General features: G+C 44.8%; 1 protein-coding gene across 1 annotated transcript in view; it reads left to right on the top strand.

Annotated features, from left to right (window-relative positions):
• Nucleotides 1-24765, top strand: part of LOC124720014 (NADH dehydrogenase [ubiquinone] 1 alpha subcomplex subunit 10, mitochondrial) — a 73765-nt gene that overhangs the window by 4580 nt on the left and 44420 nt on the right. Inside the window, exon 2 of the mRNA XM_047245265.1 lies at nucleotides 18322-18480. Within this exon, the coding sequence (XP_047101221.1) occupies nucleotides 18322-18480 (159 nt within the window). The remainder of the gene's footprint in view (nucleotides 1-18321; nucleotides 18481-24765) is intronic.

The raw sequence follows: 24765 nt of genomic DNA, 5'->3' as shown, positions 1-24765 counted from the left end.
CTGATAGATTGTAGGGATAGGGTGTAATGAGGTATTCCGGAAATACGGAAGCGTCCGATCCCGCCCGTCTGCTTTGACCCATGACATCACAAATATGGCGGGAACGGCCACAAACCACAATTCCAATATGGCGCATATAAAGTCGGTACGTACACATTATGAGGACGAAAATACATCGAAACACAAACACACACTCTTTCCACAAAAAGCCTAATGACACTAACGGGACAAGCACGGGAAATGGGGTGTTTTTGGGTGGGGGCAAACTAAATATAAACAAATTTAGACACCTAGCCCCATACAAAACCACACAAAATGACGAAAAAAACCGACATCACAAAACTCCCCAAATACCACTAAACACAATCACCTGGAATCGGACACTTCCCTTGACCTATATAGCTCAACAGCAGTTCCCGATCCCATAAATTAGGATCAAACACTTCCCTTGACCTATAAAGCTCAAACGTTTCCCAATACCAATATCAACATACACAGCCACACATTGGGATCGAACACTTCCCTTGACCTGCGCACTGTTAATGTTATCCGTCATATCCATTCCTGAACAAAAACAACAACCGATTAATTTTACTAAAATTACCACAAGATGTACAGCGAACAACACTAAATTAACCTTCACACAAAATCGTTAACTCACTGAAACGAATTCCACTACAAACACAGCCGGCACTCGAACAATTCTGGATAATGAGGAAAAGCAAACTGAGCCCATTACACCACACAAACGAAAACCCTGAACATACCACCAGAGAGCACAACAAACCACAACACGACGACATCTACAAACACGCCACGCTCACAAACCAAACTCCGCGCCGTCATGACGTCACACACAACACCCTTACGTCACGGGTCCAAGCCGACGCGTGGGATCGGACGCTTCTGTCTACCCGGTATTCCTTTACTGCCTTGTTTTGCAGTTTCCAGGATTGTGATTTTCCTGTCCAATAATGCGCATTGGCAACCTGTTATAGACTATTGCACCAGAACGTGAAACTCTGTCCCGAAGAGGTGCATAGTCTATACAGATTTCTTTTAGTATGTCGATTGTAAATTTCACAGTTCATTCTATGTTCATTCTAATTACTAACCATAGATAAGGCTAGGGAGTAAATGTATTGGCATGTAGATCTTACGTATTTTATTTCTTAATAATTCATTAGATCGTGATTTGTACAAAAAGCACATCATGACAAAGGCCAAGTCGGAGTAGGTGAGTGATGCTAGATGTTGGGAATTGCTGTGATGATTAGGTTCAAAACCTACATTGCTTGACATAATGGGAATTAATTTAAGGGGAAATACATAGGGCCTACTAAGGAGTTTAATAGCTCTATAATTTAAAAAAAAAGAATAAATAAACAAAACCAGCTAATGAGTACTTGCTCTCTGTGGACATATCATTACTGTATCACCTTCTGCAAATAGGTTTCAAGCTGCAAGTTTACAACCATAATATTCATACTTGGTTGTCTGTTTACTTGCATTTGCATATGTAAGTGGATGAAATGTTGTAGGATAGTTCTTGTAGATGTGCCTCTATGGTCCCAGCATTTCTTTTGTGTGTGCCTTTTGACAGTTCAATGCTTTTGCTTTTTTGAAAGGAACAAAATGGTGCATCTAATAAACAGTGCAAGCTGTTGTGTTCTTTGAAGTGTGACATCAGTGTTACGTAGTTGGTGTTTGTGATGTTTTTGTTAGAATGTTGTTTGTGCTCTTTTACAATATGTTTTTTTCTTATAGTGGCTGGTAGTGTAGATTTTGTTTCATGCTGTCTACATCTATTCTCTGTGAACCACTGTGAGGTGCATGGAAAAGGGCACATCCTATTGTACCAGCTATTAGGTTTCTTCCTGTTCCATTCATGTATGGAACTCAGCAAGAATGATTGTTTGAATGCTTCCATGTTTGCAGTAATTATTCTAATCTTATCTTCACCATCCCTGTGTGAACAATACATAGGGGGTTGTAGTATATTCCTAGAGTAATCATTTAAAGCTGGTTTGTTAATAGACTTTTCGGGATAGTTTACATGAGTGTCTTCCAGTTCAGTCCCCCCCTGCGGGGTCGGGGGTTAGAATAGCCCCGCGGTATTCCTGCCTATCTTAAGAGGCAACTAAAAGGAGTCTCAAATGTTTTGGCCTTATTTGATGGTCCCCTCTCAGGTTTGACCTCCATCTTTCTAAATTGTTCTGAAGAGCGAGCCAGTTGGGGAAGGGCGCCTTACTTGGTGCACTGTATCTGTCGTGCATTGAGACCTTTAGCCGGCTTTCTCATCGTTGCAATGGTGTCCAGCTCGTTTTCTATCTCTTGGGTGAGGATACGTCCATGGGTTCGATTTCCACGCTGCACTGTGCAGTGTTGTTTGTCGCTGCAACGACGACCTCATACATTTTTGCACCTAAGATCCAGCACGGTAGCCAATCCGTTGTGGTGGGGCCGCCATGTACCCTGTTGGTTGTAGCCCCCCTGACAACACAGGGATCGCTCTACTGATACCTGCGCCGTTTACTCCCCATGTATGCCAAGGAGTAGATGCCCATCTTCCTGGGCCATCGGGACTCCCGGCAATGGCCATCCTGCCAGGTGGCCCTTGCTGTGGCTGGGTGGCGCCTGTGGGGAGGGCCCTTGGTCGGAGTAGGTGGCATCAGGGTGGATGACACGCAATGAAGCGTGGCACATCATCTCTTGCTGGTGGCCAGCCACCAGCAGTCTCTAAGCGTTCTCGGGCTCAATTTAAAGGTAACGTTTATGACCCCAAATCGTTCCCATTCCTGGCCACACCCTGGGAGGAACAAAAGGCAATGACTGACAGTGACACGTATTCGCCCCGGTATCTCGTCTGTACCAGAGCTGATGGGGAATCCTTTGTCTCCGTGAAGCCTCAGTTCTTTGTAGAGCATTTAGAGGACAAGTTTGGGGAGGTGGAGGGCTTGTCCAAAATGCGCTCTGGGTCAGTTTTGATAAAAACGGCATCCTCCGCCCAGTCACGCAGGTTACTTGCTTGTGACAAGTTGGGGGATGTTAACGTTACCATCACACCACATAAGAGTTTAAATATGGTCCAGGGTGTTATTTTCCATAGGGACCTCCTTTTGCAGTCTGATGACGAGCTGCGCGCCAACTTAGAGCGTAGAGGTGTTCATTTTGTCCGGCGCGTTCATCGGGGTCCGAGAGACAATCGGGTTGCTACCGGTGCCTTCATCTTGGCCTTCGAGGGTGATACATTACCGGAAAAGGTCAAGGTGATGGTCTACTGTTGTGACGTCAAGCCCTATATCCCTCCGCCGTTGCGGTGCTTTAAGTGCTGGAAGTTCGGCCATATGTCTTCCCGCTGCACTTCCAGCCTCACATGTTGAGATTGCGGACGCCCATCTCATCCCGATACTCCATGTGCTCCGCCTCCCATCTGTGTCAACTGTGGAGAGCCTCATTTGCCTTGCTCACCAGATTGCAGGATCTTACAGAAAGAACGCAAAATCATGGAATATAAGACCCTGGACCGACTGACTTACACTGAGGCTAAGCGGAAATTTGAACGGCTACATCCCGTGCGCATTATGGCATCTTATGCCTCCACTGTCACTCCTGCTCCAGCTCCTTTAGCTGCACCACAAACAGTCAGCTCTCAGAGTCAGAGGACCTCACCTGCCCCCTTGACAATGGGGGCCCCTTCTCTCGCTGTTGCTCCCACACCATCTACCTCGGGAGCAGCACCGACTAAACCACCGGGGACACCAGTCCCCAATTCTAAGCCGGAGAAGCGTAAGTCTCCTTCGGCTTCTCTCGCTCGGAAGGGATCCCTTGGGTCACTCCCTTCCCAGGTTCCTACCAGCGGCACAGGAGACACCAACCAGTGGCTGAAGAAGCCACAGGTCGCTGGTCGTCGAGCTTCGCGATCGTCTTCAGTCCTGGAGACTGACTCCAAAAAGCCCTCTCAACAACGACAACCAAAGGAACAGCGAGAGAAAACGATATTGAAGACCCGTAAGACCAAGGCACCTGCGGTGGCACCTACTCCACCGCTACCTACAAGCTCTGCGTCTGAGGATGAGGTGGAGATTCTTGCGTCCGCTGAGGACCTCGATCTAGCCGGTCCCTCAGACGCAATGGATAGCACTTGCACGGGTGCTCCATCGGAGGCAGCAGGTGACCCAGAGGCGTAATCTGCCTTCCCAGTCCCGTCACGCCTTTCTCAGCCATGGACAATTCCATCCTCCAGTGGAACTGCAGCGGTTTCTTCCACCATCTAGCTGAGCGCCGACAACTTATCAGCCTTCACCCTTTCTTCTGCATTGCTCTTCATGAAACTTGGTTTCCAGCAATGCGAACCCCCGCCCTCCATGGCTATCGGGGTTATTATACGAACCGGGCAGCTTACGAAAGGGTGTCTGGTGGCGTCTGCATATATCTCCTTAACTCTCTTCACAGCGAGTCTGTCCCTCTACATACAGCTTTAGAGGCTGTCGCTGATCGGGTGTGGACGCCACCGGGTGGTGATGTCACGCAGCATGTCCTGGCTGCACTGGTAGCCCAATTGCCGCCACCTTCCTTATTACTGGGCGACTTCAACGCTCATAACCCTCTGTGGGGTAGGTCAGTGGCGACAGGTCGAGGTGCCACCATTGAGCATTTATTGGCACAGCTCGATCTTTCGCTGTTAAATGATGGTTCCTTCACACACTTCAGTGTGGCGCATGGCACGTACTCCGCCATTGACCTTTCGATCTGCACCGCTATCCTCTTACCATCTGTCCGATGGAGAGTGCATGACGACCTGTGTTGTAGTGACCATTCTCCGATCTGTCTGTCACTGCCACAGCGTCAGTCTTCTGGGCGCCCTTGCAGGTGGGCAATGAATAAGGCTGACTGGGACTTGTTTTCCTCCATTGCCGCTATTGAGCCTCTCTCTAATGATGGCATTGATGCGGTGGCTCAATCGGTCACCACGGGCTTCGTTACTGCCGCCGAATCTTCCATTCCCAGTTCTTCTGGGTCCCCTCAGTGGCGGACTGTGCCTTGGTGGTCGCCTGAGATCGCTGAAGCAATTAAAGATTGCCGGCGGGCGCTCCAACGTCACAAGCGACATCCCTGCATTGAACACCTCATTACCTTCAAACGTCTGCATGCACGGGCCCGCCGCCTTATCCGCCAAAGCAAGCAGAGTGCTGGGAGCGGTATGTGTCCACCATCGGCCTCCATGTCTCTCCATCGCAGGTCTGGGCCAAGATCCGACACCTCTATGGCTATCGGACCCCTGTCAGCGTCCCTGCGCTCTCGCTGAATGGAGCAGTTTGTACAGACTCCGACGAAATTGCCAACCGCTTGGCACAGCATTTTGCTCTGAGTTCCGCTTCTTCCAATTACCCCCTGGCCTTCCGCTCCATTAAAGAGCGGATGGAACGTCGGAGCCTTTCTTTTCGCACCCACCATTCTGAATCCTACAATGCTCCATTCAGTGAGTGGGAATTTCACAGTGCCCTTGCCGCTTGCCCTGATACCGCTACTGGGCCAGATCGCATCCACTGTCAGATGCTGAAACACCTTTCAGTGGACTGCAAGCGACGCCTCCTCGACCTTTACAACTGTCTCTGGGTCGAGGGTGACTTTCCGTCGCAATGGCGGGAAAGCATTGTCATCCCCGTTTTGAAACCGGGCAAGAGCCCTTTGGAGGTGGACAGCTACCGCCCCATTAGCCTCACCAACATTCTTTGCAAGCTTCTCGAACGGATGGTGAGCCGGCGCTTGAATTGGGTACTGGAGTCTCGGGGCCTTCTGGCTCCGTCCCAGGGTGGGTTCCGTAAAGGCCGCTCCGCCACCGACAATCTGGTGAGTCTGGAGTCAGCCATCCGTACTGCCTTTGCCCACCGTCAGCACCTGGTCGCTGTCTTTTTCGACATGCGGAAGGCGTACGATACGACATGGCGTCATCACGTACTTTCTACGCTTCATGGATGGGGTCTTCGGGGCCCTCTGCCGATCTTTATCCGAAATTTTCTGTCGTATTGTACCTTCCGCGTGCAAGTCGCGGCCTCTCATAGTTCCTCCCGAGTCCAGGAGAACGGGGTACCACAGGGATCTGTCCTCAGTGTCTACCTGTTTTTAATCGCAATAAACGGGCTCGCTGCAGCAGTGGGAAATTCTGTCTCCACTTCCCTGTATGCTGACGACTTCTGCCTGTACTACCGCTCTACTGGCATTGCAGCTGTTGAACGTCAGCTACAGGGCGCTATCCGCAAGGCGCAGTCTTGTGCTGTAGCGCGTGGTTTTCAGTTTTCGGCTGCCAAGACCCGCGTTATGCATTTCTGCCGACGCCGAACAGTCCATCCTGAGCTGCGGCTTTATCTTGCCGACGAACTTCTTGCTGTGGTGGAGACCCACAGGTTTTTGGGTGTAGTTTTTGATGCCTGGCTGACTTGGCTGCCTCATATTCGGCAGCTTAAACAGGCGTGTTGGCGGCATCTAAATGCTCTGAGATGCTTGAGCCACACCCGCTGGGATGCCGACTGATCTACCCTGTTACGGCTCTACCAGGCGTTAATCCAGTCTCATCTGGATTATGGGAGCCTGGCTTATGGCTCAGCATCCCCATCTGCGCGGCGGGTACTGGACCCAATCCTACACAGCGGAATACGCCTTGCCACTTGTGCTTTCCGGACCAGCCCAGTGGACAGCATACTTGCGGAGGCAGGTGTCGCTCCATTGCGGTTCAGGTGCCGAAATTTACTGTCCGCTTATGCTGCCCATGTTTTTAGCTTGCCCGTGCATCCAAACTATCGTCTCCTGTTCCCGCAATCGGTCATCCATCTGCCAGAACGTCGGCCCCGGTCAGGTTGTACGATCTTGGTCCGCGTCAAAGAGCTTCTCTCCGGGCTTAGGGTTTTCACTGTTCCATCTCCTTTCCGGGCCACTTTGCGTACACCCCCATGGTGTGTTCTCGCCCTTGCCTTCGGCTCGACTTGGCACAGGGCCCGAAGGACTCAGTCCCTCCAGAGGCCTTCCGTCGCCGCTTTTATTCTATCCTGGCCACGTATCAGGGCTCTGACGTTGTTTACACTGACGGTTCGATGGTTGCTGGTCGTGTCGGTTATGCGCTAACTCTAGGGGACCATTCCGAACAACGTTCCTTGCCGGCTGGCTGCAGCGTTTACACTGCTGAGCTGGTCGCCATCTTTCGTGACCTAGAGTATATCCGCTCCTGCTCAGGTGAGTCCTTCGTGATCTGTAGCGATTCCCTGAGTGGTTTACGAGCTCTCGACCAGTATTTCCCTCTTTCTCGTCTGGTGATGGCTATCCAGGAGTCCCTGCATACTCTTGCCCGTTGCGGCTGCTCTGTGGTCTTTGTGTGGACCCCCGGTCATGTCGGTATCCCGGGCAATGAACATGTTGAACGCCTGGCGAAAGAGGCCACCAGGCAACCATCTCTGGATGTTGACCTCCCAGAGACTGATTTGCGAGCGGTCCTCCGACGAAAAGTTTTTGCACTTTGGGACGCTGAATGGCACGATCTGATCACGCCCAGTAAACTCCGTGCTGTCAAGGAGACGACAGCTGTGTGGCGGTCATCCCTGCGAGCCACTCGCAGGGACTCAGTAGTCCTTTGCCGGCTCCGCATTGGCCACTCCCGGCTGACACACAGTTATGTACTGCGCCGGGAGGACCCTCCTCTACGTCACTGTGGGGCGGCTTTGACAGTGGCCCACATTTTGTTGGCCTGCCCCCTTTTAGCTGTGGTCAGGCAGACATTTGCGCTGCCTGATACGCTCCCTGCCCTTTTAACTGATGACCCTGCTATGGCTGGCTTAGTTTTACGTTTTATTCGGGCAGGGGTTTTTTATCATTTAATATGAGTGTTTATTTATTTTATTGTTTTGTGTTGATTCTGTCCTTTGCCCTACGGTTTTAAACTGAGTTTTTAATGTGTTCTCAGTGGTTGGCTTTTCCTTTTTTTTATTCTATGGTCAGCCAACCACTGCCACACTCTGTGTGATTTTAATTTGTTCTGTCTGTTCTTTGTCTGAGTTTTTCTTGTCCTGTGTTGTCTGTTGTCTCTATTACCCGTTTTTTACTCTGTGTAGTAGTTTTTAAGTTTTGGAACAAGGGACCGATGACCGTTGCAGCCTGGTCCCTTTAATCCCACAAACCAACCAACCAACCAGTTCAGTCCTTAAACAAATCTGTGACTGTTTGTGCTGCCCGTCTCTGTATATGTTCTGTGTGCCCTGTTAGGCCTATGTGGTCTATCTGGTACTGGTCTCTCTCTCTCTCTCTCTCTCTCTCTCTCTCTCTCTCTCTCTCTCTCTCTCTCTCTCTGTCACACACACACACACACACACACACACACACACTTGAGCAATATTCTAGAACTGGATGCACAAGTGATTCACAAGGAATCTCTTTTTGTAGATTGATTGCAATTCCCCTATGTTCTACCAATAAACTAAAACCTACCACCTGCTTTACCCACAACTGAACCTATGTGATTGTTCCATTTCATATCCCTAAAAAGTGTTTCCCCCAGGTATTTGTGTGAGTTGACAGATTCCAACAGTGACTCATTGATATTACAGTCATACGATACTATGTTTTTTGTTTAATGAAGTGCACAATTTTACATTTCTGGACAATTAAAGCAAGTTGCCAATCTCTGCACCACTTTGAAATCTTATCAAGATTCAGATAGCACTTCATTGTAGAAAACTGCATCATCTGCAAAAACCCTGATTTTAATATTAATATTGTTTGCAAGATCTTTAATATACAACATGAACAGCAAAAGTCCCAACATTATTTCCCTGGGGCACACCAGAGTTTCTTCTGCATTTGATGATGACTCTTGATCCTACCAAAAAGTCCTCAGTACAGTCACAAATTTCACTTGATATCCCATATCATCATGCTTTTGACAATAAGTGTATGTGTGGTACTAAGTCAAATTCTTTTTGGAAATCAAGAAATACTGCGTCTACCTGGTTACTTTGATCCAAAGCTTTTAGTATGTCATATGAGAAAAGTGAGAGTTGGATTTCACATGATTGATGTTTTCGAAATCCCTGCTGGTTGGCATTAAGGAGGTCATTCTGATCAAGATACGTCATTATGTTTGAACTCAGAATATGGTCTAAGATTCTGCGACAAATTGATGTCTAGGATATTCGGCAGTAGTTTTGTGGATCACTTCTACTACCCTTCTTGTAGAAAGGTGTGACCTGTGTCTTATTCCAAGAACTGGGCACGGCTTTTTTGTTCGAGAGGTCTATGATAGATTGTATGTAGAAGATGGACTAACTCAGCCACAAATTCAGTATAGAATCTTGACAGATTCTATCAGGCCCTGGAGCTCTGTGCAATTTTAACGATTTCAGCTGTTTCTCAACACCATTGACACAAATACTTACTTCATTCATCTTTTCAGTGCTACAAGGGTTAAATTGGGGAATTCTCCTGGGGTTTCCTTTGTAAAGGAGCATTTGAAAACAGAATTAAGCATTTCAGCTTTTGTTTTGCTACTCTCAATTTCAGTTCGTGTCTTATTCGCTAGGGCCTGGACACTAATTTTGGTGCCGCTAACAATCCTTATATATGACTAAAACATCTTTGGGTTCTGTGAAAGATCACTTGACAATATTCTGCTACAGTTACTCATTGAAGGAATCGCGCATTGCTCTCTTTACAGCCAAATGCATTTCAGTCGGCATCTCTCTCTGTATGTAGCCCTGCACTTAGTTTTACACCTATTATGCAGTAATCTCTTTTTCTTTCGAAGTTTCTTTACCATGACTGTATACAGTGGAGGTTTACCATTATATGAACTATTCTACTGGATACATATCCATCCAATGCAAGGTCAATTATTGTTTTAAACTTGAGCCAGAGTTCCACTACATGCTCCTGCCCTATGCTGAAAGTTTCAAGTTCCACATTTAGATATGGCATTCTGATTGTTTATCTAGTTACTTGGTGCTTGTTTGAGTTGTCTTTTGTACTTCGGTAATCATTGTTGCCACATCTGTGTCATTGTCACTGATACCAACTTCAATGTGGACATCCTCAGAGAGGTCAGCTGTGTGTGTCACCATTAGATCCAATATATTTCCATCATGAGTAGGATTCTAAGTAGTCTTCAGAGAAGGCATTTAGTAAAGTTTCACAGGATGTCTTATCATGCCCACCACTAACAAAACAGTAATTTTCCCCCATTAATTGTTGAATGATTGCAGTATGATGGGGAAATTATGCACAAGTGAACTGAGATTATCTCTAAAGGTTTTGGCTACATCAGGAGATGGGTCTGGGGTGTAATAGAAGGGTCCAATTATCATTTTATGCCCTCCCCCTAATACTGAGTCTTGTCCAAGCAATTTCACAGCAGCTCCAATTTCTACCTTGGTGGACTTGAGTTTCTAGTCTGCTGTGAGAAATAAACTACCTCCATTTCGCATTTGCCTACCCTTTCAATGTTGTTGTTGTAGTCTTCATTCCTGAGCCTGGTTTGATGCAGCTCTCCATGCTACTCTATCCTGTGCAAGCTTCATTATCTCCCAGTACCTACTGCAACCTACATCCTTCTGAATCTTCTTAGTGTATTCATCTCTTACTCTCCCTCTACGATTTTTACCCTCCAATACTAAATTGGTAATCCCTTGATGTCTCAGAACATGTCCTACCAACCGATCCATTCTTCTAGTCAAGTTGTGCCACAAACTCCTCCCCAATTCTACTCAATACCTCCTCATTAGTTATGTGATCTACCCGTCTAATCTTCTGTAGCACCACATTTCAAAAGCTTCTATTCTCTTCTTGTCTAAACTATTTATCGTCCATGTTTCACTTCCATACATAGCTACACTCCATACAAATACTTTCAGAAACGACTTCCTGACACTTAAATCTATACTCGATGTTAACAAATTTCTTTTCTTCAGAAACGCTTTCCTTCCCATTGCCAGTCTACATTTTATATCCTCTCTACTTCGACCATCATCAGTTATTTTGCTCCCCAAATAGCAAAACTCATTTACTACTTTAAGTGTCTCATTTCCTAATCTAATACCCTCAGCATCACCCAACTTAATTCGACTACATTCCATTATCCTTGTTTTGCTTTTGTTGATGTTCATCTTATATCCTTCCCATTGCCAGTCTACATTTTATATCCTCTCTACTTCAACCATCATCAGTTATTTTGCTCCCCAAATAGCAAAACTCATTTACTACTTTAAGTGTCTCATTTCCTAATCTAATACCCTCAGCATCACCCAACTTAATTCGACTACATTCCATTATCCTTGTTTTGCTTTTGTTGATGTTCATCTTATATCCTCCTTTCAAGACACTATCCATTCCATTCATCTGCTCTTCCAAGTCCTTTGCTATCTCTGACAGAATTACAATGCCATCGGCGAACCTCAGAGTTTTTATTTCTTCTCCATGGATTTTAATACCTACTCTGAATTTTTCTTTTGTTTCCTTCACTGCTTGCTCAATATACGGATTGAATAACAGCGGGGATAGGCTACAACCCTGTCTCACTCCCTTCCCAACCACTGCTTCCCTTTCATGCCCCTCAACTCTTATAACTGCCATTTTGTTTCTATACAAATTGTAAATAGCCTTTCGCTCCCTGTATTTTACCCCTGCCACATTCAGAATTTGAAAGAGAGTATTCCAGTCAACATTGTCAAAAGCTTTCTCTAAGTCTACAAATGCTAGAAACGTAGGTTTGCCTTTTCTTAATCTAGCTTCTAAGACAAGTCGTAGGGTCAGTATTGCCTCACGTGTTCCAATATTTCTACGGAATCCCAACTGATCTTCCTCTAGGTTGCTTCTACTAGTTTTTCCATTCGTCTGTAAAGAATTCGCGTTAGTATTTTGCAGCCGTGGCGTATTAAACTGATAGTTCGGTAATTTTCACATCTGTCTGGAATTATTATATTCTTTTTGAAGTCTGAGGGTATTTCACCTGTCTCATACATCTTGCTCACCAGATGGTAGAGTTTTGTCAGGACTGGCTCTCCCAAAGCCGTCAGTAGTTCTAATGGAATGTTGTCTACTCGTGAGCCCTTGTGGGGGGGGGGGGGGGGGGGACCCTTTCAATATACACTTAAATTTCCCCAAAAATCTCACTATCAAGTTCAGGTTTCAACCAGCTCTCTGTACATAGCATTATAAGAGCTTCACTGCTTTTCATGAGTGCTTCAATCTCTGGCACTTTGTTGCGAATTCTTTGGCACTTCACCATTAGGATTTTAATACTCTCACCTCTGTGAGGAATTTCTTTCGATCTGACACTGATACTTCTGGGTTTCGTACAGCTATTGTTACCTGGATTGGATGGAGAGCCACCTAATCTAAAACAAATCTTTGTTTGCACCCCACACAGTAAGCTACCTGAGTAGCAGCGTCCGTTGTGTAGTGCACACCTGGCCCATTTAGTGAGACCTTAGTTCTCAACCCTATGGCACTAGTCCAGGATGTCACTGCTTATCTTGTCACAGAACTTTCGAAGTCTCTAATTCACTCCTTCCACTTGACTCAGAACCAAAGGGCCATGATCAGTTCTAGGGACAATTCTGCAAATTGTGAGCTTCATTGAAACTCTGCAGAAGTCTGGTCTTCTCAACCTCCTGTGCCTGTCACTGGAATTACCCAAAAATGATTTCGGATCCCAGATGACAGGCATCATTTGTGCCAACGTGCACCACAAACTGCAGCTGGTTGCACCCTGTTCCCTCAGTGGCTGCTCGCATAGCCTTTTCAAACATGTTGAATGAGGCTCCCAGGTGTACACACTGAGTGAGTGCACCTGGTGGCCTTTCCTATCCCTTGCTGTCCTTTCCCTGAGGGCTACCATCATTCACCATCTGTTTGGATTGCCAACAATTAATAGGCCCCTACCCTTTTGTGTTTGACTCCTTGTGATACTGGACTAAACAGGTTTCCCAAAAACAGATGAAATGAGTCCCACTGGCTCAGTTTCATCGAAAGACGGCACCTCAGTCTTATTGCTTAAGGGGATCGGTACAACACCCTGAGTCCTCTTTGGTCCCCTTTCACCCTGACTGGATGCCTAGGTCTACCATCGACACACCACTCGCTGTTAAATGGATGAGTAATGACAGATCCTGCTCTTTCTGCAGAGGAAACAGGATCCACAGGAGAGAATAGTACTTGAGGTACCTTTGGTACCCAGGGAGCTCTTCCAAAATACCTATTTGCAGCAGCTGCCAGTCATTTGACAGTCAGGGTGGTTTCCAGCTGCTTACGAATGTCAACCAACCCCTCCAGTGTATGAGAACAGTATTCACCGTGGGGCTGTATTTTGGCTGGTGCAATGTTTTATAAGGCAATAAACTAATAACTTTAAATTGAGCCTGCTGATTATCTTTTAATCTGTTGAGCTAAAAGGCTGCTAATTCCCTATAAGAACTGAAGCAAAGACACGAATTTCTGTTAACACAGCACAAAAACCTATGATAAAAACTACTAATTTCGTAAAACTTTTGAAGTTAATTATAATTGTTAGCAAACTTGAAAAGAGAGGTACTTTATAACAGCAAATTAAGTTCATACAGTGACAAAAGTGATGCAGCAAAGGATTAGGAATTAAAATAATTACATTTAAGCCAGTTAACTTAATAATAATATCAGTAATATTGATAATGATACAAAGGTAAAAACTTTCAAAATAGCTTATGAGATTGCAACCTATAACATTCTACACATCAGGAGTGTATCTTAATCACTACAGTACACAACCACTCGTGCAGGCTCGGAAAAAATCTTACCTTCATAGTCTCAGATGCTAAAGCATATGTTAAAATGAAGGACTAATTAAGGAACACGTATTTTTTTGTTTTCTTCAAAAAAATTTCTGCTGACAGTTACCCGAGGGAAGGAAGTTGTGTGCATCATGTGTCTGTCAATTGTGTAAAATTTGTTGTGTGTGTGACCATATTTTCACTATCTGTATATCATACAAAGTATTTTCTGAGATGGAGATTGGAGACTAGCCCAGCATTTGCGTAAATGAACGTCGGATATAGGTTGGTCGGTGCACTAGCCACAGTGTCGTGCCCTAGCATAGGACAGAGGGAAGAGCAGGATACAGGCCAGCCTGCGATTTGCGAGCGGTGAAGAGTAAATGCAGAAGGACAAACTTCCAGTGACAGCAGATCGGTAGGGCACCAAACAGTGCCGAGGGGCATTTATGAGAAGTGCAGATTTTGGAACTCGAGAACGTCAGGGGTCCGAATTACGCTATTTATTTGCATTATGACTAACTACTACACTGTAGGCCAGTTCTAAACATACGAAAAAGCAAAGGGTGCAACTGGCTGCATAACAGAAGTTGGTGATGGTGTTTGTGGGATGAGAGCTAAGAGAAGTAGCAAACACTTGCAGCATAGAGCATCACTTCAAGTGAGAAAACACTCAGTCGGAGCTTACCCGAGATCGGCTACGAGTGACTCAGAGTCTGCGGCCTGACGTTCTGAGTGAGAACTTCTCCAAATACAAAGAAACCATTGTTAAAGGATTGTCGTGGCATACCGTTTCTATCTGTAGAGTGTCTGGTGATCCACGGGCACCGGCCGATCTTACGTGGGGCTCTGCATGTCCCCAGTGAGTCTGGCTGACTGGATTCACGTTTCTCCCCCTCTCCTACTGAGTAGGTATGGATGTTACTGGCTTTTAAACAAACAAACTAACTAAAAGTTCAGTAGCAACAGTTTTGAGCTGCCCTTCGTATTATGGCTAGCAGCAACAGCATTTCATGTCAGTCGGGCCCACCCTGAGGCCTCTTATGAGTGGTGACTGCTGTTTCGGCAGTTTTACTCCTTTTCCATCTTGCTCAGACCTGTCTAAACCCAAAGACATTGCTGTTTTCAGGAGCAACTGTCTGTGCTGAAACGTGCCTGTTTGTAACCGTGTTGTACTGTGAAACCTTAGGCATTGTGTGAGGTTGCCAGTTAATTCTCTCGAGTGAAACTTGTAGTTCGAGGCAGCTGCACAGTGTGTCTGCAGTTCACAGCTGCCTCCCGTTACTCTTTACCTCCTATAACCTACACGCTATCTTGTTTGTCCACTCTCTGCATCGAGTGTGTCGATTTCGTACGAGAGTGCCCTCGCCGGCTTCCAGCAGTGTTAAGCTTAGCGACGTACAGGTCGATATATTGTCAATATATTGCGACGGTTGTCAGTCCACCTTGCAGATTCGGTCTGGATCTCCCGTCTCTGGAACTAGCACACTGTGGATTACACCCTATTTGCAGGCGACGTCCCAATAGAATCTATAAAGGACATTTTACTTATCTTACCATTACCTACTATTGAAGAATGTACTAGTTTAAAGGACACGTGCAAAGAATTCCAACATCGCTAACCAGTTTCTAGTGAGATTAGTAATAAGTGGTGGGTAAGCCACTGCGCGGTATTGCGGTAGCGACTGTGGGCCGGTAAATGCAGAGTGACGACATCTGAGTCAGAGTAATGTGTACGCCAAAGAACTGTGTGTCGGGCTAACCGTACTCGGCAAAAGCTCACACCGCGCACTGCCGGTATTAGCAGAGGGGGCAACGTAATGTCACCGCACCGGGGTGAGACCCTTGTTGTGAGCTACATGATCGGGGGCTGGATAATAATGTGACACACACACCTCAGAGCAGTATAAACAGGTCTGAATTCTGAGGCAGATTCATCCCGAATTCAGCAGCAGCACCACAAAAAAATATGACATCTTATACGGGGGAAAAAATTGTCATTCTTCTATTCGGTTCCTGTTTGTGCCACATCATTGCATCACTGGACAAAGTTGACATCTGGTATCAAGAGGTTGAGTTGACTCAGTTTCTAGATTTGTGTAGTGGTGGTGCTGATGCGAGTTCATGTCTAGTTTGCTGTTGTTTCTCTGTGTAAAATATTGTAGTTCTAGTATATGTTGGCACAGTGTGGATAATACACCCAGTGTCTTAGACACTGCTTTACAAGTTTACACGTTTCTTTAAGCTAAAACAGGATCCGTGACCCCCCACCCCACCTTCAGTTTTTCAAAGAATTGAAGTCTCACTTGTAAAATACTTCCAGATGTCTGATTACTTTCCAAATTGAGTTAAATATTCGATGTTAAGCACGTAAGTGAGAAAAAATATCAAAAAGGTTTGAAATTACTTTTAAAGCCCGTTGGAAGCCACTAAGTGCTCTCATTCTAAAATACTGTCTAAATATAATATGGGCAGTATGCACCTCATTAGTTACACTGCCTCAAGATGTATACGCCATTGCTAACTGTAATACTAAACTGTTAACATATTATTATACCTCTTAATGAGTAGATTTTGACAGCATTTTAAGTTTTAATATTAGCTCTGTAATTATATGAAATATTCAAAATCATATTGTTGTTGCACCTAGAAACAGTTTGATAGGTAATCTGCAACCAAGGTGTGCACTGTGAATTGGGTTTTGCCTTACAGCAATATAGATTCCACTGCAGCATTACAGTTGTGTATTGGTTTGATCCTTCTGTGCTTCAGAGGATGTTGCAATCAATGATTCAGCATTAATAACTGGAAATAGGTAAATAATCCTGAATAAAAGACAGCTAGTAGAATACTTTTGCATAACTTCACAAGTATAAATGATCTAGACAGTATTCTTCGTAAAGCTCACGATGAGTGCAGCAGCGTTCCAAGAATTTATTTACATTTTAAAATTCTGTACCTCACTCAGTAAAAATGGAACCCTTGTCTGTTGACAAATTGGCACGCGATGACCTTTGCTTGTGTGAGAGCTGTTATTTTGTTTTCCTAGTAAAATGAGTGTAATAATTGATCAACTAATTGTTGTGGAGTGTCACACAAAACTCGGAAAAATTGCTACTGGAAAATTTCTTTTACTGAAAGAAGTGTGTGGTGAGGACAGTTTATCATGTATGTGAGTTTATGAGTGGTAAGATGACTGAAAAAATGTTGAAGGTGACTCACATCCAGGATGCCTTTAAATAATTCAAAAAACAGGTGGAAAATATAAAAACGTTTGTGATCTGATCGTCAGTAGAGTAATCAATCAATTTCTGAAACAGAACCGGATGACAAAGAATAGGTAAGGATATTTTACACGAACAATTTCATCTGAGAAAAGTGTGAGCAAAACTGGTGCCGACAGTTCTCACGATCGAACAAAGAGAAACTTGTGAAAATATTTGTACTCGTGCTTTGTAGACAATTGAATATGATCCTAATTTCTTAGAGTTATAACATGTGTCGAATCTTGGTTTTTTACTTAGAATACAGAAACTAAATGCTAATCCATGCATCGGAATTGCACAAGCAAAAAAAGCTCAAATGAGCGATTCGAGATTCAAAGTGATGATGTTTTTGTTGCTCCCCTCCCCCTCCTCTCTCCAATATTCATTGAATTGTGCATCTTCACTGGGTTCATGAAGGTCGAACTATTAATCAGCAGCACTACCTTGAGGTTCTTGCCCAACTCTATGAGAAAATAAGAAAAAAAATACCCGAATTGTGGGAAAATAAGTCGTAGGCTCTGCAGCAAGACAGCACGCTCGCTCATACTGAATTGTCTGTTAAAAAGGTTTTCAGCAAAGTATGTCAACCCATCGTTAGACCACTGACCATATTTGCCTGATCTAGCAGCATCTGACTTTTATCTCTTCCCAAGATAAAACCTGCATTGAAAGGAACAAGATTTCAGTCTGTCGAAGTAGTGAAAGAAAAAGTGACATGCGTCATCGAGCAGCTTACAGAGGAAAACTTCCAGCTCTGTTTCCAACATTGAAAAATTTGCATAGTGTTGTAGAGATAGAGGGGAATATATTGAGAGTGACCAGAATTGAATATGTACGTTTTTGAAAAAAAAATGTTTTACAGCAATAGTTACATTATTCTCGAGCCACACCTCGTATACATGTCTGACACCATGGTCCAGCAGTTAAGCACACAGCTAGAAACTGTGACATCGCAGGATCGAACCTTGGTGAACAGCTGCCAGAAACGTGTGGTTCAGACTCCACATCAAACTGTAGGTCCCTTTTTCCCAGTTGGGTAACTGGAGTAAGTTAGGGGGTCTGCAAGTCACCACAGTGGTGACCAATGAAAAGACTTGCACCAGGGAATAGAGCCACATGAAATCATCATCTTCTATATGCATAATTAAGTTTGTACTGAAGTCTCAGAGCGCAATTCCTACCCATATTTGCCTGGTCTTTTTAATAAGCATGTTACAGGATTGCGATGCCAGAATAGTAATACTAATCTTTCTGTTCTCTGCCCGGTACAGGAGCGTGGTTACAATGTTTTCTGGAGCTGGATCGACAAGACGAGGCACCGGTTTGACGATAACTCTAAGATCGTCGTGGTGGAAGGCCCGCCGGCGGCAGGCAAGACGGCGTTCGCGTCGGCGCTTGCTACAGACCTGGACATGCTGCACCTGCCTGAGGTAGGCTCTGTGACGCGAAGACAGCTTGCGGCACCAGTTGTGGCGTAGTGTTGCGACCTCTACATCGTAATTAAATTGTCTGTTTGTTGAAATAACTTCCATTAGCTTCAATAAACATAACTTTTATTATATGTTTAAATACAGTTGCAGGACGTGATCAGATGAAAATATCGAACCAGATCAAAGACTTTGTGATAATTATGAATATAATTTCTTATTGGCACTGTTATAAAAACTGGGTTGTTTTGAAAATCAACCTTATGCTAACACAAGTAGTTTATTTTTATATTTACCCAGACACGTTTCAATGCCAGTGTGATATTCTGTGGGTCAATTTTATTTCTGTAAAGTACAGTATCACATTCATAATAATTTAACTGCTGTAGGCCTAAAAATTACAATATGTGCAATTTTCATTGTTTTGTTTTGACACTCACCTTGAAATTACATTGCTAACTGAACTGTATTATAATACACCGGTTTTAGTGCTCGTTTTCATCATTTTTTTTGACAGCATGTCATCTGCAAACTGCCCATGAAGAAAGTTATTGCGTATTTGTAATAACTGTTTCATGGGTAGAGGTTATGTATGTTTCTGTATTTATATTTTTCATCTTGTTATGTGACTCGGGATGGTATCTCGATGAACTGCTATTTACTGCTTTGTTTCCACTCAGTTTTTCACAAATCTCCGATCACTGCTTCACCTCACATGCACTTTCACGAAATGTGGCGAAACGTGACCTGAGCAGACACTTCTGACAACATGCTCAGTGAGAGGTGTAATGTTATTGTCACTGCTCCCTTGTTCATCGTTGGTCTCGTGTTTGTTGTGGTGCTAATTTTGAATGTTTCGTCAAAACTGAATGTATGTTGTGTGTGTGTGTGTGTGTGTGTGTGTGTGTGTGTGTGAGAGAGAGAGAGAGAGAGAGAGAGAGAGAGAGAGAGAGAGAGAGAGAGGAGGGGGAGGGGGGGGGGGATGGAAAGGGGGGAGGGACCAAGAAAACAGAAGTCGTTTTTTATGGCATATTTTTTTTTTTGTTGGGAGTTGCCTTTGTATAGTTCATTGAGTGTTCCAAACCGGGTTTTGTTGCACACTGTTTGGAACACTCACTGAACTATACAAACACAAGTCCCGACAAAAAAACATGACAGAAAAAAAGAAAAGACCTCTCTCTCTCGCTCTCTCTCGCTCTCTCGCTCTCTCTCTCACACACACACACACACACACACACACACACACACACAGACATATTCAGTTCTGACAAAACATTGGAAATTAGCACCACGAGACCAACGATGAACAAGTGAGGAGCGACAATAACATTACACCTCTCACTGAGCATGTTGTCAGAAGTGTCTGCTCAGGTCACGTTTCGCCACATTTCGTGAAAGTGCATGTGAGGTGAAGCAGTGAGTGGATATTTGTCGAAAACTGAGTGAATACGTTGCACTAAATAGCAGTTGATTGAGACACCAACCAGAGATAAGAAATAGGACAATAAATGTACCTTCCCAAACTCTTTGTCTTTAAATATGTCTGCTTGTGTCTGTATATGTGTGGATGGATATGTGTGTGTGTGTGTGTACCCGTCCTTTTTTCCCCCTAAGGTAAGTCTTTCCGCTCCCGGGATTGGAATGACTCCTTACCCTCTCCCTTAAAACCCACTTCCTTTCGTCTTTCCCTCTCCTTCCCTCTTTCCTGATGAGGCAACAGTTTGTTGCGAAAGCTTGAATTTTGTGTGTATGTTTGTGTTTGTTTGTGTGTCTATCGACGTGCCAGCGCTTTCGTTTGGTAAGTCACATCATCTTTGTTTTTAGATATATTTTTCCCATGTGGAATGTTTCCCTCTATTAATTCAATGTAAGTACAGAAACGTACATAACCTCTACCCTCGAAACAGCACTTCACAAATACACAATAATTTTATTCCTGGCTGGTTTGCAGATGATATGCTGTCAAGAAAACGAGCACTAAAACTGGTGTATAATAATACAATTCAGTTTGTGATGTAATTTTAAGGCGAGTGTCTAAACAAGACAGAGAAAATTGCACATATTGTAATTCTTAGGCCTACAGCAATTAAATTATTATAAATGTGATATTGTGCTTTACATAAATAAAAATTCGACCCACAGTAGATGACACATTGTTGTTGAAACATGTCTGGGTAAATATAAAAATAAACTAATTGCATTTGAACAAGGCAGGATTTCAAAACAACCCAATTTTTCAATTGCAAACACGGATGAACGAAAAGAGGAGCTTCAAACCTTAGTAAAATGAGACACTGTTATATTTCATCTTCAGTGAATACTATCACAATATAGAGCTTCAAGGTCCTCCTCGGCGCAATATACAGTGTCTGTGACTCAGTGTGGCACCCGCTGTGACTCAGGCACGTCCGCTGACAAACTCGGTCTGCCTCGCGCCACCCGTGGAGTACCTCGAACAAATAATAAAATACAAAACAAATACTTCTACAGGATGTCATGTGTACCAAATTACATCTTTCTGTAAGATTTATAATAAAGTAGTTGTAGACTTTTTGCTCATTTTGTACATGACAAGCGTTCACAAAACTCTGCACCTCTAACGTTTATGTGAAAAGTCCACAATTTAATTCATCCCAACTCACATCGAGTGTCTCGTCTCACGTGCTGTCAGAAATGTCTTATTTTTTACTAGATGTTATTGCAGCAAGTAACGTGCCCAGCTTAGGATTGATTGGTTCATTCAGATGTTGCAGATACTACCTCGATGTGAGCTGATGCAGTGATAAAAAAACAAAGGGAACGTGTACTTATACTCTGTCCAGTCACATTAATGTGACCGACCGTCTGTCAGAAGGCACAATAACCACCTTTCACAGTAAGGATAATTGTGAGATTTGCAGGAAGAGTGTCTGTGATGTTCCGGAGGATGCCAACGGGGCTGCAGTGCCGTGCCGATCGCAGTGCCGTGGGCAGCTCCGTCAGGTGTCTCGGTCGAGGATCCGTCTCGCGAACAGCCTGATCGAGGTGACTCTCACTCGGGTCGAAGTCTGGGGAGTTCAGTAACGGGGAGAGTACAGTAAATCACGCGGGCCATGTGACACGTCGCACCGTCTCGCCGACAGGTGCTTTCGTGCCGAGGAGAAAGGAACTGCTTATAAGGAGGGACACGGTCCCAGATGATTGATATGTACTTCAGTCGATCCAGTGTGCCTCGTAGAACGACGATATTGCCCAGGGAGTGCCACGAAAACATTCCCCGGACCGTAACCTTTCCTCCTTTTGCCCGGGCCCTTACAAAGGTTGTTGCAGCGTGATTGCTTTCAGGCGTTTCGTGCCATACACGCCAGTGTCAGTCTATCTGACGGGGCATAAATCGCGATTTGTCTGAAGAGGCCACCAGTCGTCACTGCTGGAACGTCCAGTTGTGGTATAGGCATACAAATTCCGGCCTCAGTCGCCGACGGATGGCAGTCGGTGTGGGTGCGTGAAACGAGTGCCTGCTGCGGGGGCCTCCTCACGCCAGTGTTCGCTGGAGAGTTGTCGAGGAGATGCTGTAGGTAGCCTCTCAGTTCATCTGGACAGTCAGTTGCTCGATAGCTGCATGTCCATTTGCTCGTACACACCCCTATCATCTGTAGCCTGTGGAGCACCAAGTTGCCTCGGTGCCTGTTTTGGCTAGTGCCATTTTGGCATGTACTGTATACTTCAACCAGGATGTGCACCTTTTTACAAACTGATTTTAGCCATTTGAGTAGTTCTTCCAATATTAGCCCAAGAGCCATGATCATGCCCTTTTGGACATCAGATAAATTGCTCTATTCCCACCTTACGACAATGACTGCACTGTTTTCCGCAAAATCAAATTTGTCTGACATCTATAAAAAAAACCTGGGTGTAAAACTTTGTAGGGATATGAAATGGAATCATCAAATAGGCTTAGTCAGAGGTAAAGCAGGTGGCAGACTTCAGCTTATTGGTAGAGTATTGGGGCAATGCAACCAGTTTATAAAGAAAGATGCTTACAAATCACTTGTGCGACCTATCCTAGAATACTGTTTGAGTGCGAAAGACGTGTACCAAATGGGACTAGCAGGGGATATCGATCATATACAGAGAAGGGCAGCACGAATGCCCACTGGTTTGAGACACGAGAGAGCGTCACGGAGACGGTAAATGAAATGTAGTGTGGCTAGGGCATCCTGTCGGGTAGACTGTTTGCCTGTTGCAGGAGAGCTAGAAATTTTCATCTGGGCCAGGTGACTTGAACAGTTGGAATGTTCCCATCACCCATTGGATTTTATTACAGTCCACACACTCCTCGGCCGATTCCCAGTCCTCTCTTCGAGCAGCTGAGAACCGTTGTCTCTCCGACATCACATTCTGGTCTGTGTTATCCGGCGGAGCATATTGAGGAAATTGAGTTGTGAGGAACAGTTCCAGCGTCTCGTGTGCTGTCTTTGTATATTACCCATCCTCCTTCCTCAACGTACCTTCTGGACTGGTTGGTACTCTAGTGAGAATTATTGAACTCTGGCTTGTGCAGCCGTGCTCTCCACTTCCTCGCAGAATGCCTTCTTTGCTTGTCTGATTGCAAGGTTGTAATTGACAAGGACCTCAAGATTTTAACCCATTGTCCTTTACGTCTCCCAAATAACTGTCCCCGCAAACTGCTCATCCTCGTGAAATGAGACTTCGAACCACTCGCAGTACTCGGAGACCTAGTGTAATTGTTGCAACACACCAGAGGAGGAAGCTGCACTTGTTTGTTTTTGGTTGGTCACACCGTTCCTTCAGCTTCAGATTTATCCTGAATGTGATAAATTGTTGTACGTGTTGGTGGCTGAGTTCCATACACATTACGCCATTGCCATTCTACATCTATAATGTTTTCGTTCTTCCATTGCCACGTCAGTATGGCCTTGCGTTGCCCAAAAGAAATCTTACTTCATTCATTTCTGCACTGTCATCTGCCGGAAAATGCGTGCCACAATCTGTTGAGAAAACACTGGACTAAGCTACCTTGCAAAATTGCAGTGGAACGTCATTTTGTTCCAAAGGTATAAACCCTAGAGTAACAAGGTGCAGATCCCGAGACATAAATAACGAGGTGGGGCAAAAATTTACCCCACATTTTTCTAAATTCTCTCTTAAAATAAGGTTCTGCAGTAACATAAAGTAATAGTCAAACAATATGCAACATGTATTGCAAAGTGTTGTCCCACCACCACCTACTCCAGTCCTGTAACCCGGAAGGTGTACACGATCAAAGGCAGAGCCACGTGTGAAAGCACCCACGTGATTTACCAACTGACCTGCCTACACTGTGACGCATTCTATGTGGGAATGAGCAGCAACAAACTGTCCATTCGCATGAATGGACACAAGCAGACAGTGTTTGTTGGTAATGAGGATCACCCTGTGGCTAAACATGCCTCGGTGCACGGCCAGCACATCTTGGCACAGTGTTACACTGTCCGGGTTATCTGGATACTTCCCACCAACACCAACCTATCCGAACTCCGGAGATGGGAACTTTCTCTTCAATATATCCTCTCTTCCCGTTACCCACCAGGCCTCAATCTCCGCTAATTTCAAGTTGCCGCCACTCATACCTCACCTTTCATTCAACAACATCTTTGCCTCTGCACTTCTGCCTCGACTGACATCTCTGCCCAAACTCTTTGTCTTTGAATATGTCTGCTTGTGTCTGTATATGTGTGGATGGATGTGTGTGTGTGTGTGTGTGTGTGTGTGTGTGTGTGTGTGTGTGTGTGTGTGTGTGTGTGTGTGTGTGTGTGCGCATGTGTATACCCGTCCTTTTTTTCCCCCTAAGGTAAGTCTTTCCGCTCCCGGGATTGGAATGACTCCTTACCCTCTCCCTTAAAACCCACATCCTTTCGTCTTTCCCTCTCCTTCCCTCTTTCCTGATGAGGCAACAGTTTGTTGCGAAAGCTTGAATTTTGTGTGTATGTTTGTGTTTGTTTGTGTGTCTATCGACGTGCCAGCGCTTTCGTTTGGTAAGTCACATCATCTTTGTTTTTAGATATATTTTAGATATATTATATTCATATGATAATTTCATTGGGTAGATAAAAATCTACTCACCAAGTGCAGCAAGACACACACATAAGAGGGTTGTAATTAGGCAAGCTTTTGGAGCCAGTGGCTCATCCTTCAGGCAGAAGGGTTGAAGGGAAAGGAAGAGGGGTGAAGTAAAAGGATTGGAGAGGTCTAGGAAAGGGGCTAGATTTTGGGTAAGTCACCCAGAACTGCAGGTCAGAGGAGATG

This window comes from Schistocerca piceifrons, chromosome 11 (assembly GCF_021461385.2).
Source record: "Schistocerca piceifrons isolate TAMUIC-IGC-003096 chromosome 11, iqSchPice1.1, whole genome shotgun sequence".
Taxonomy (NCBI): domain Eukaryota; kingdom Metazoa; phylum Arthropoda; class Insecta; order Orthoptera; family Acrididae; genus Schistocerca; species Schistocerca piceifrons.
Note: the sequence above shows the minus strand (reverse complement) of the source record. Positions and strands in the feature narration are given on the sequence as shown.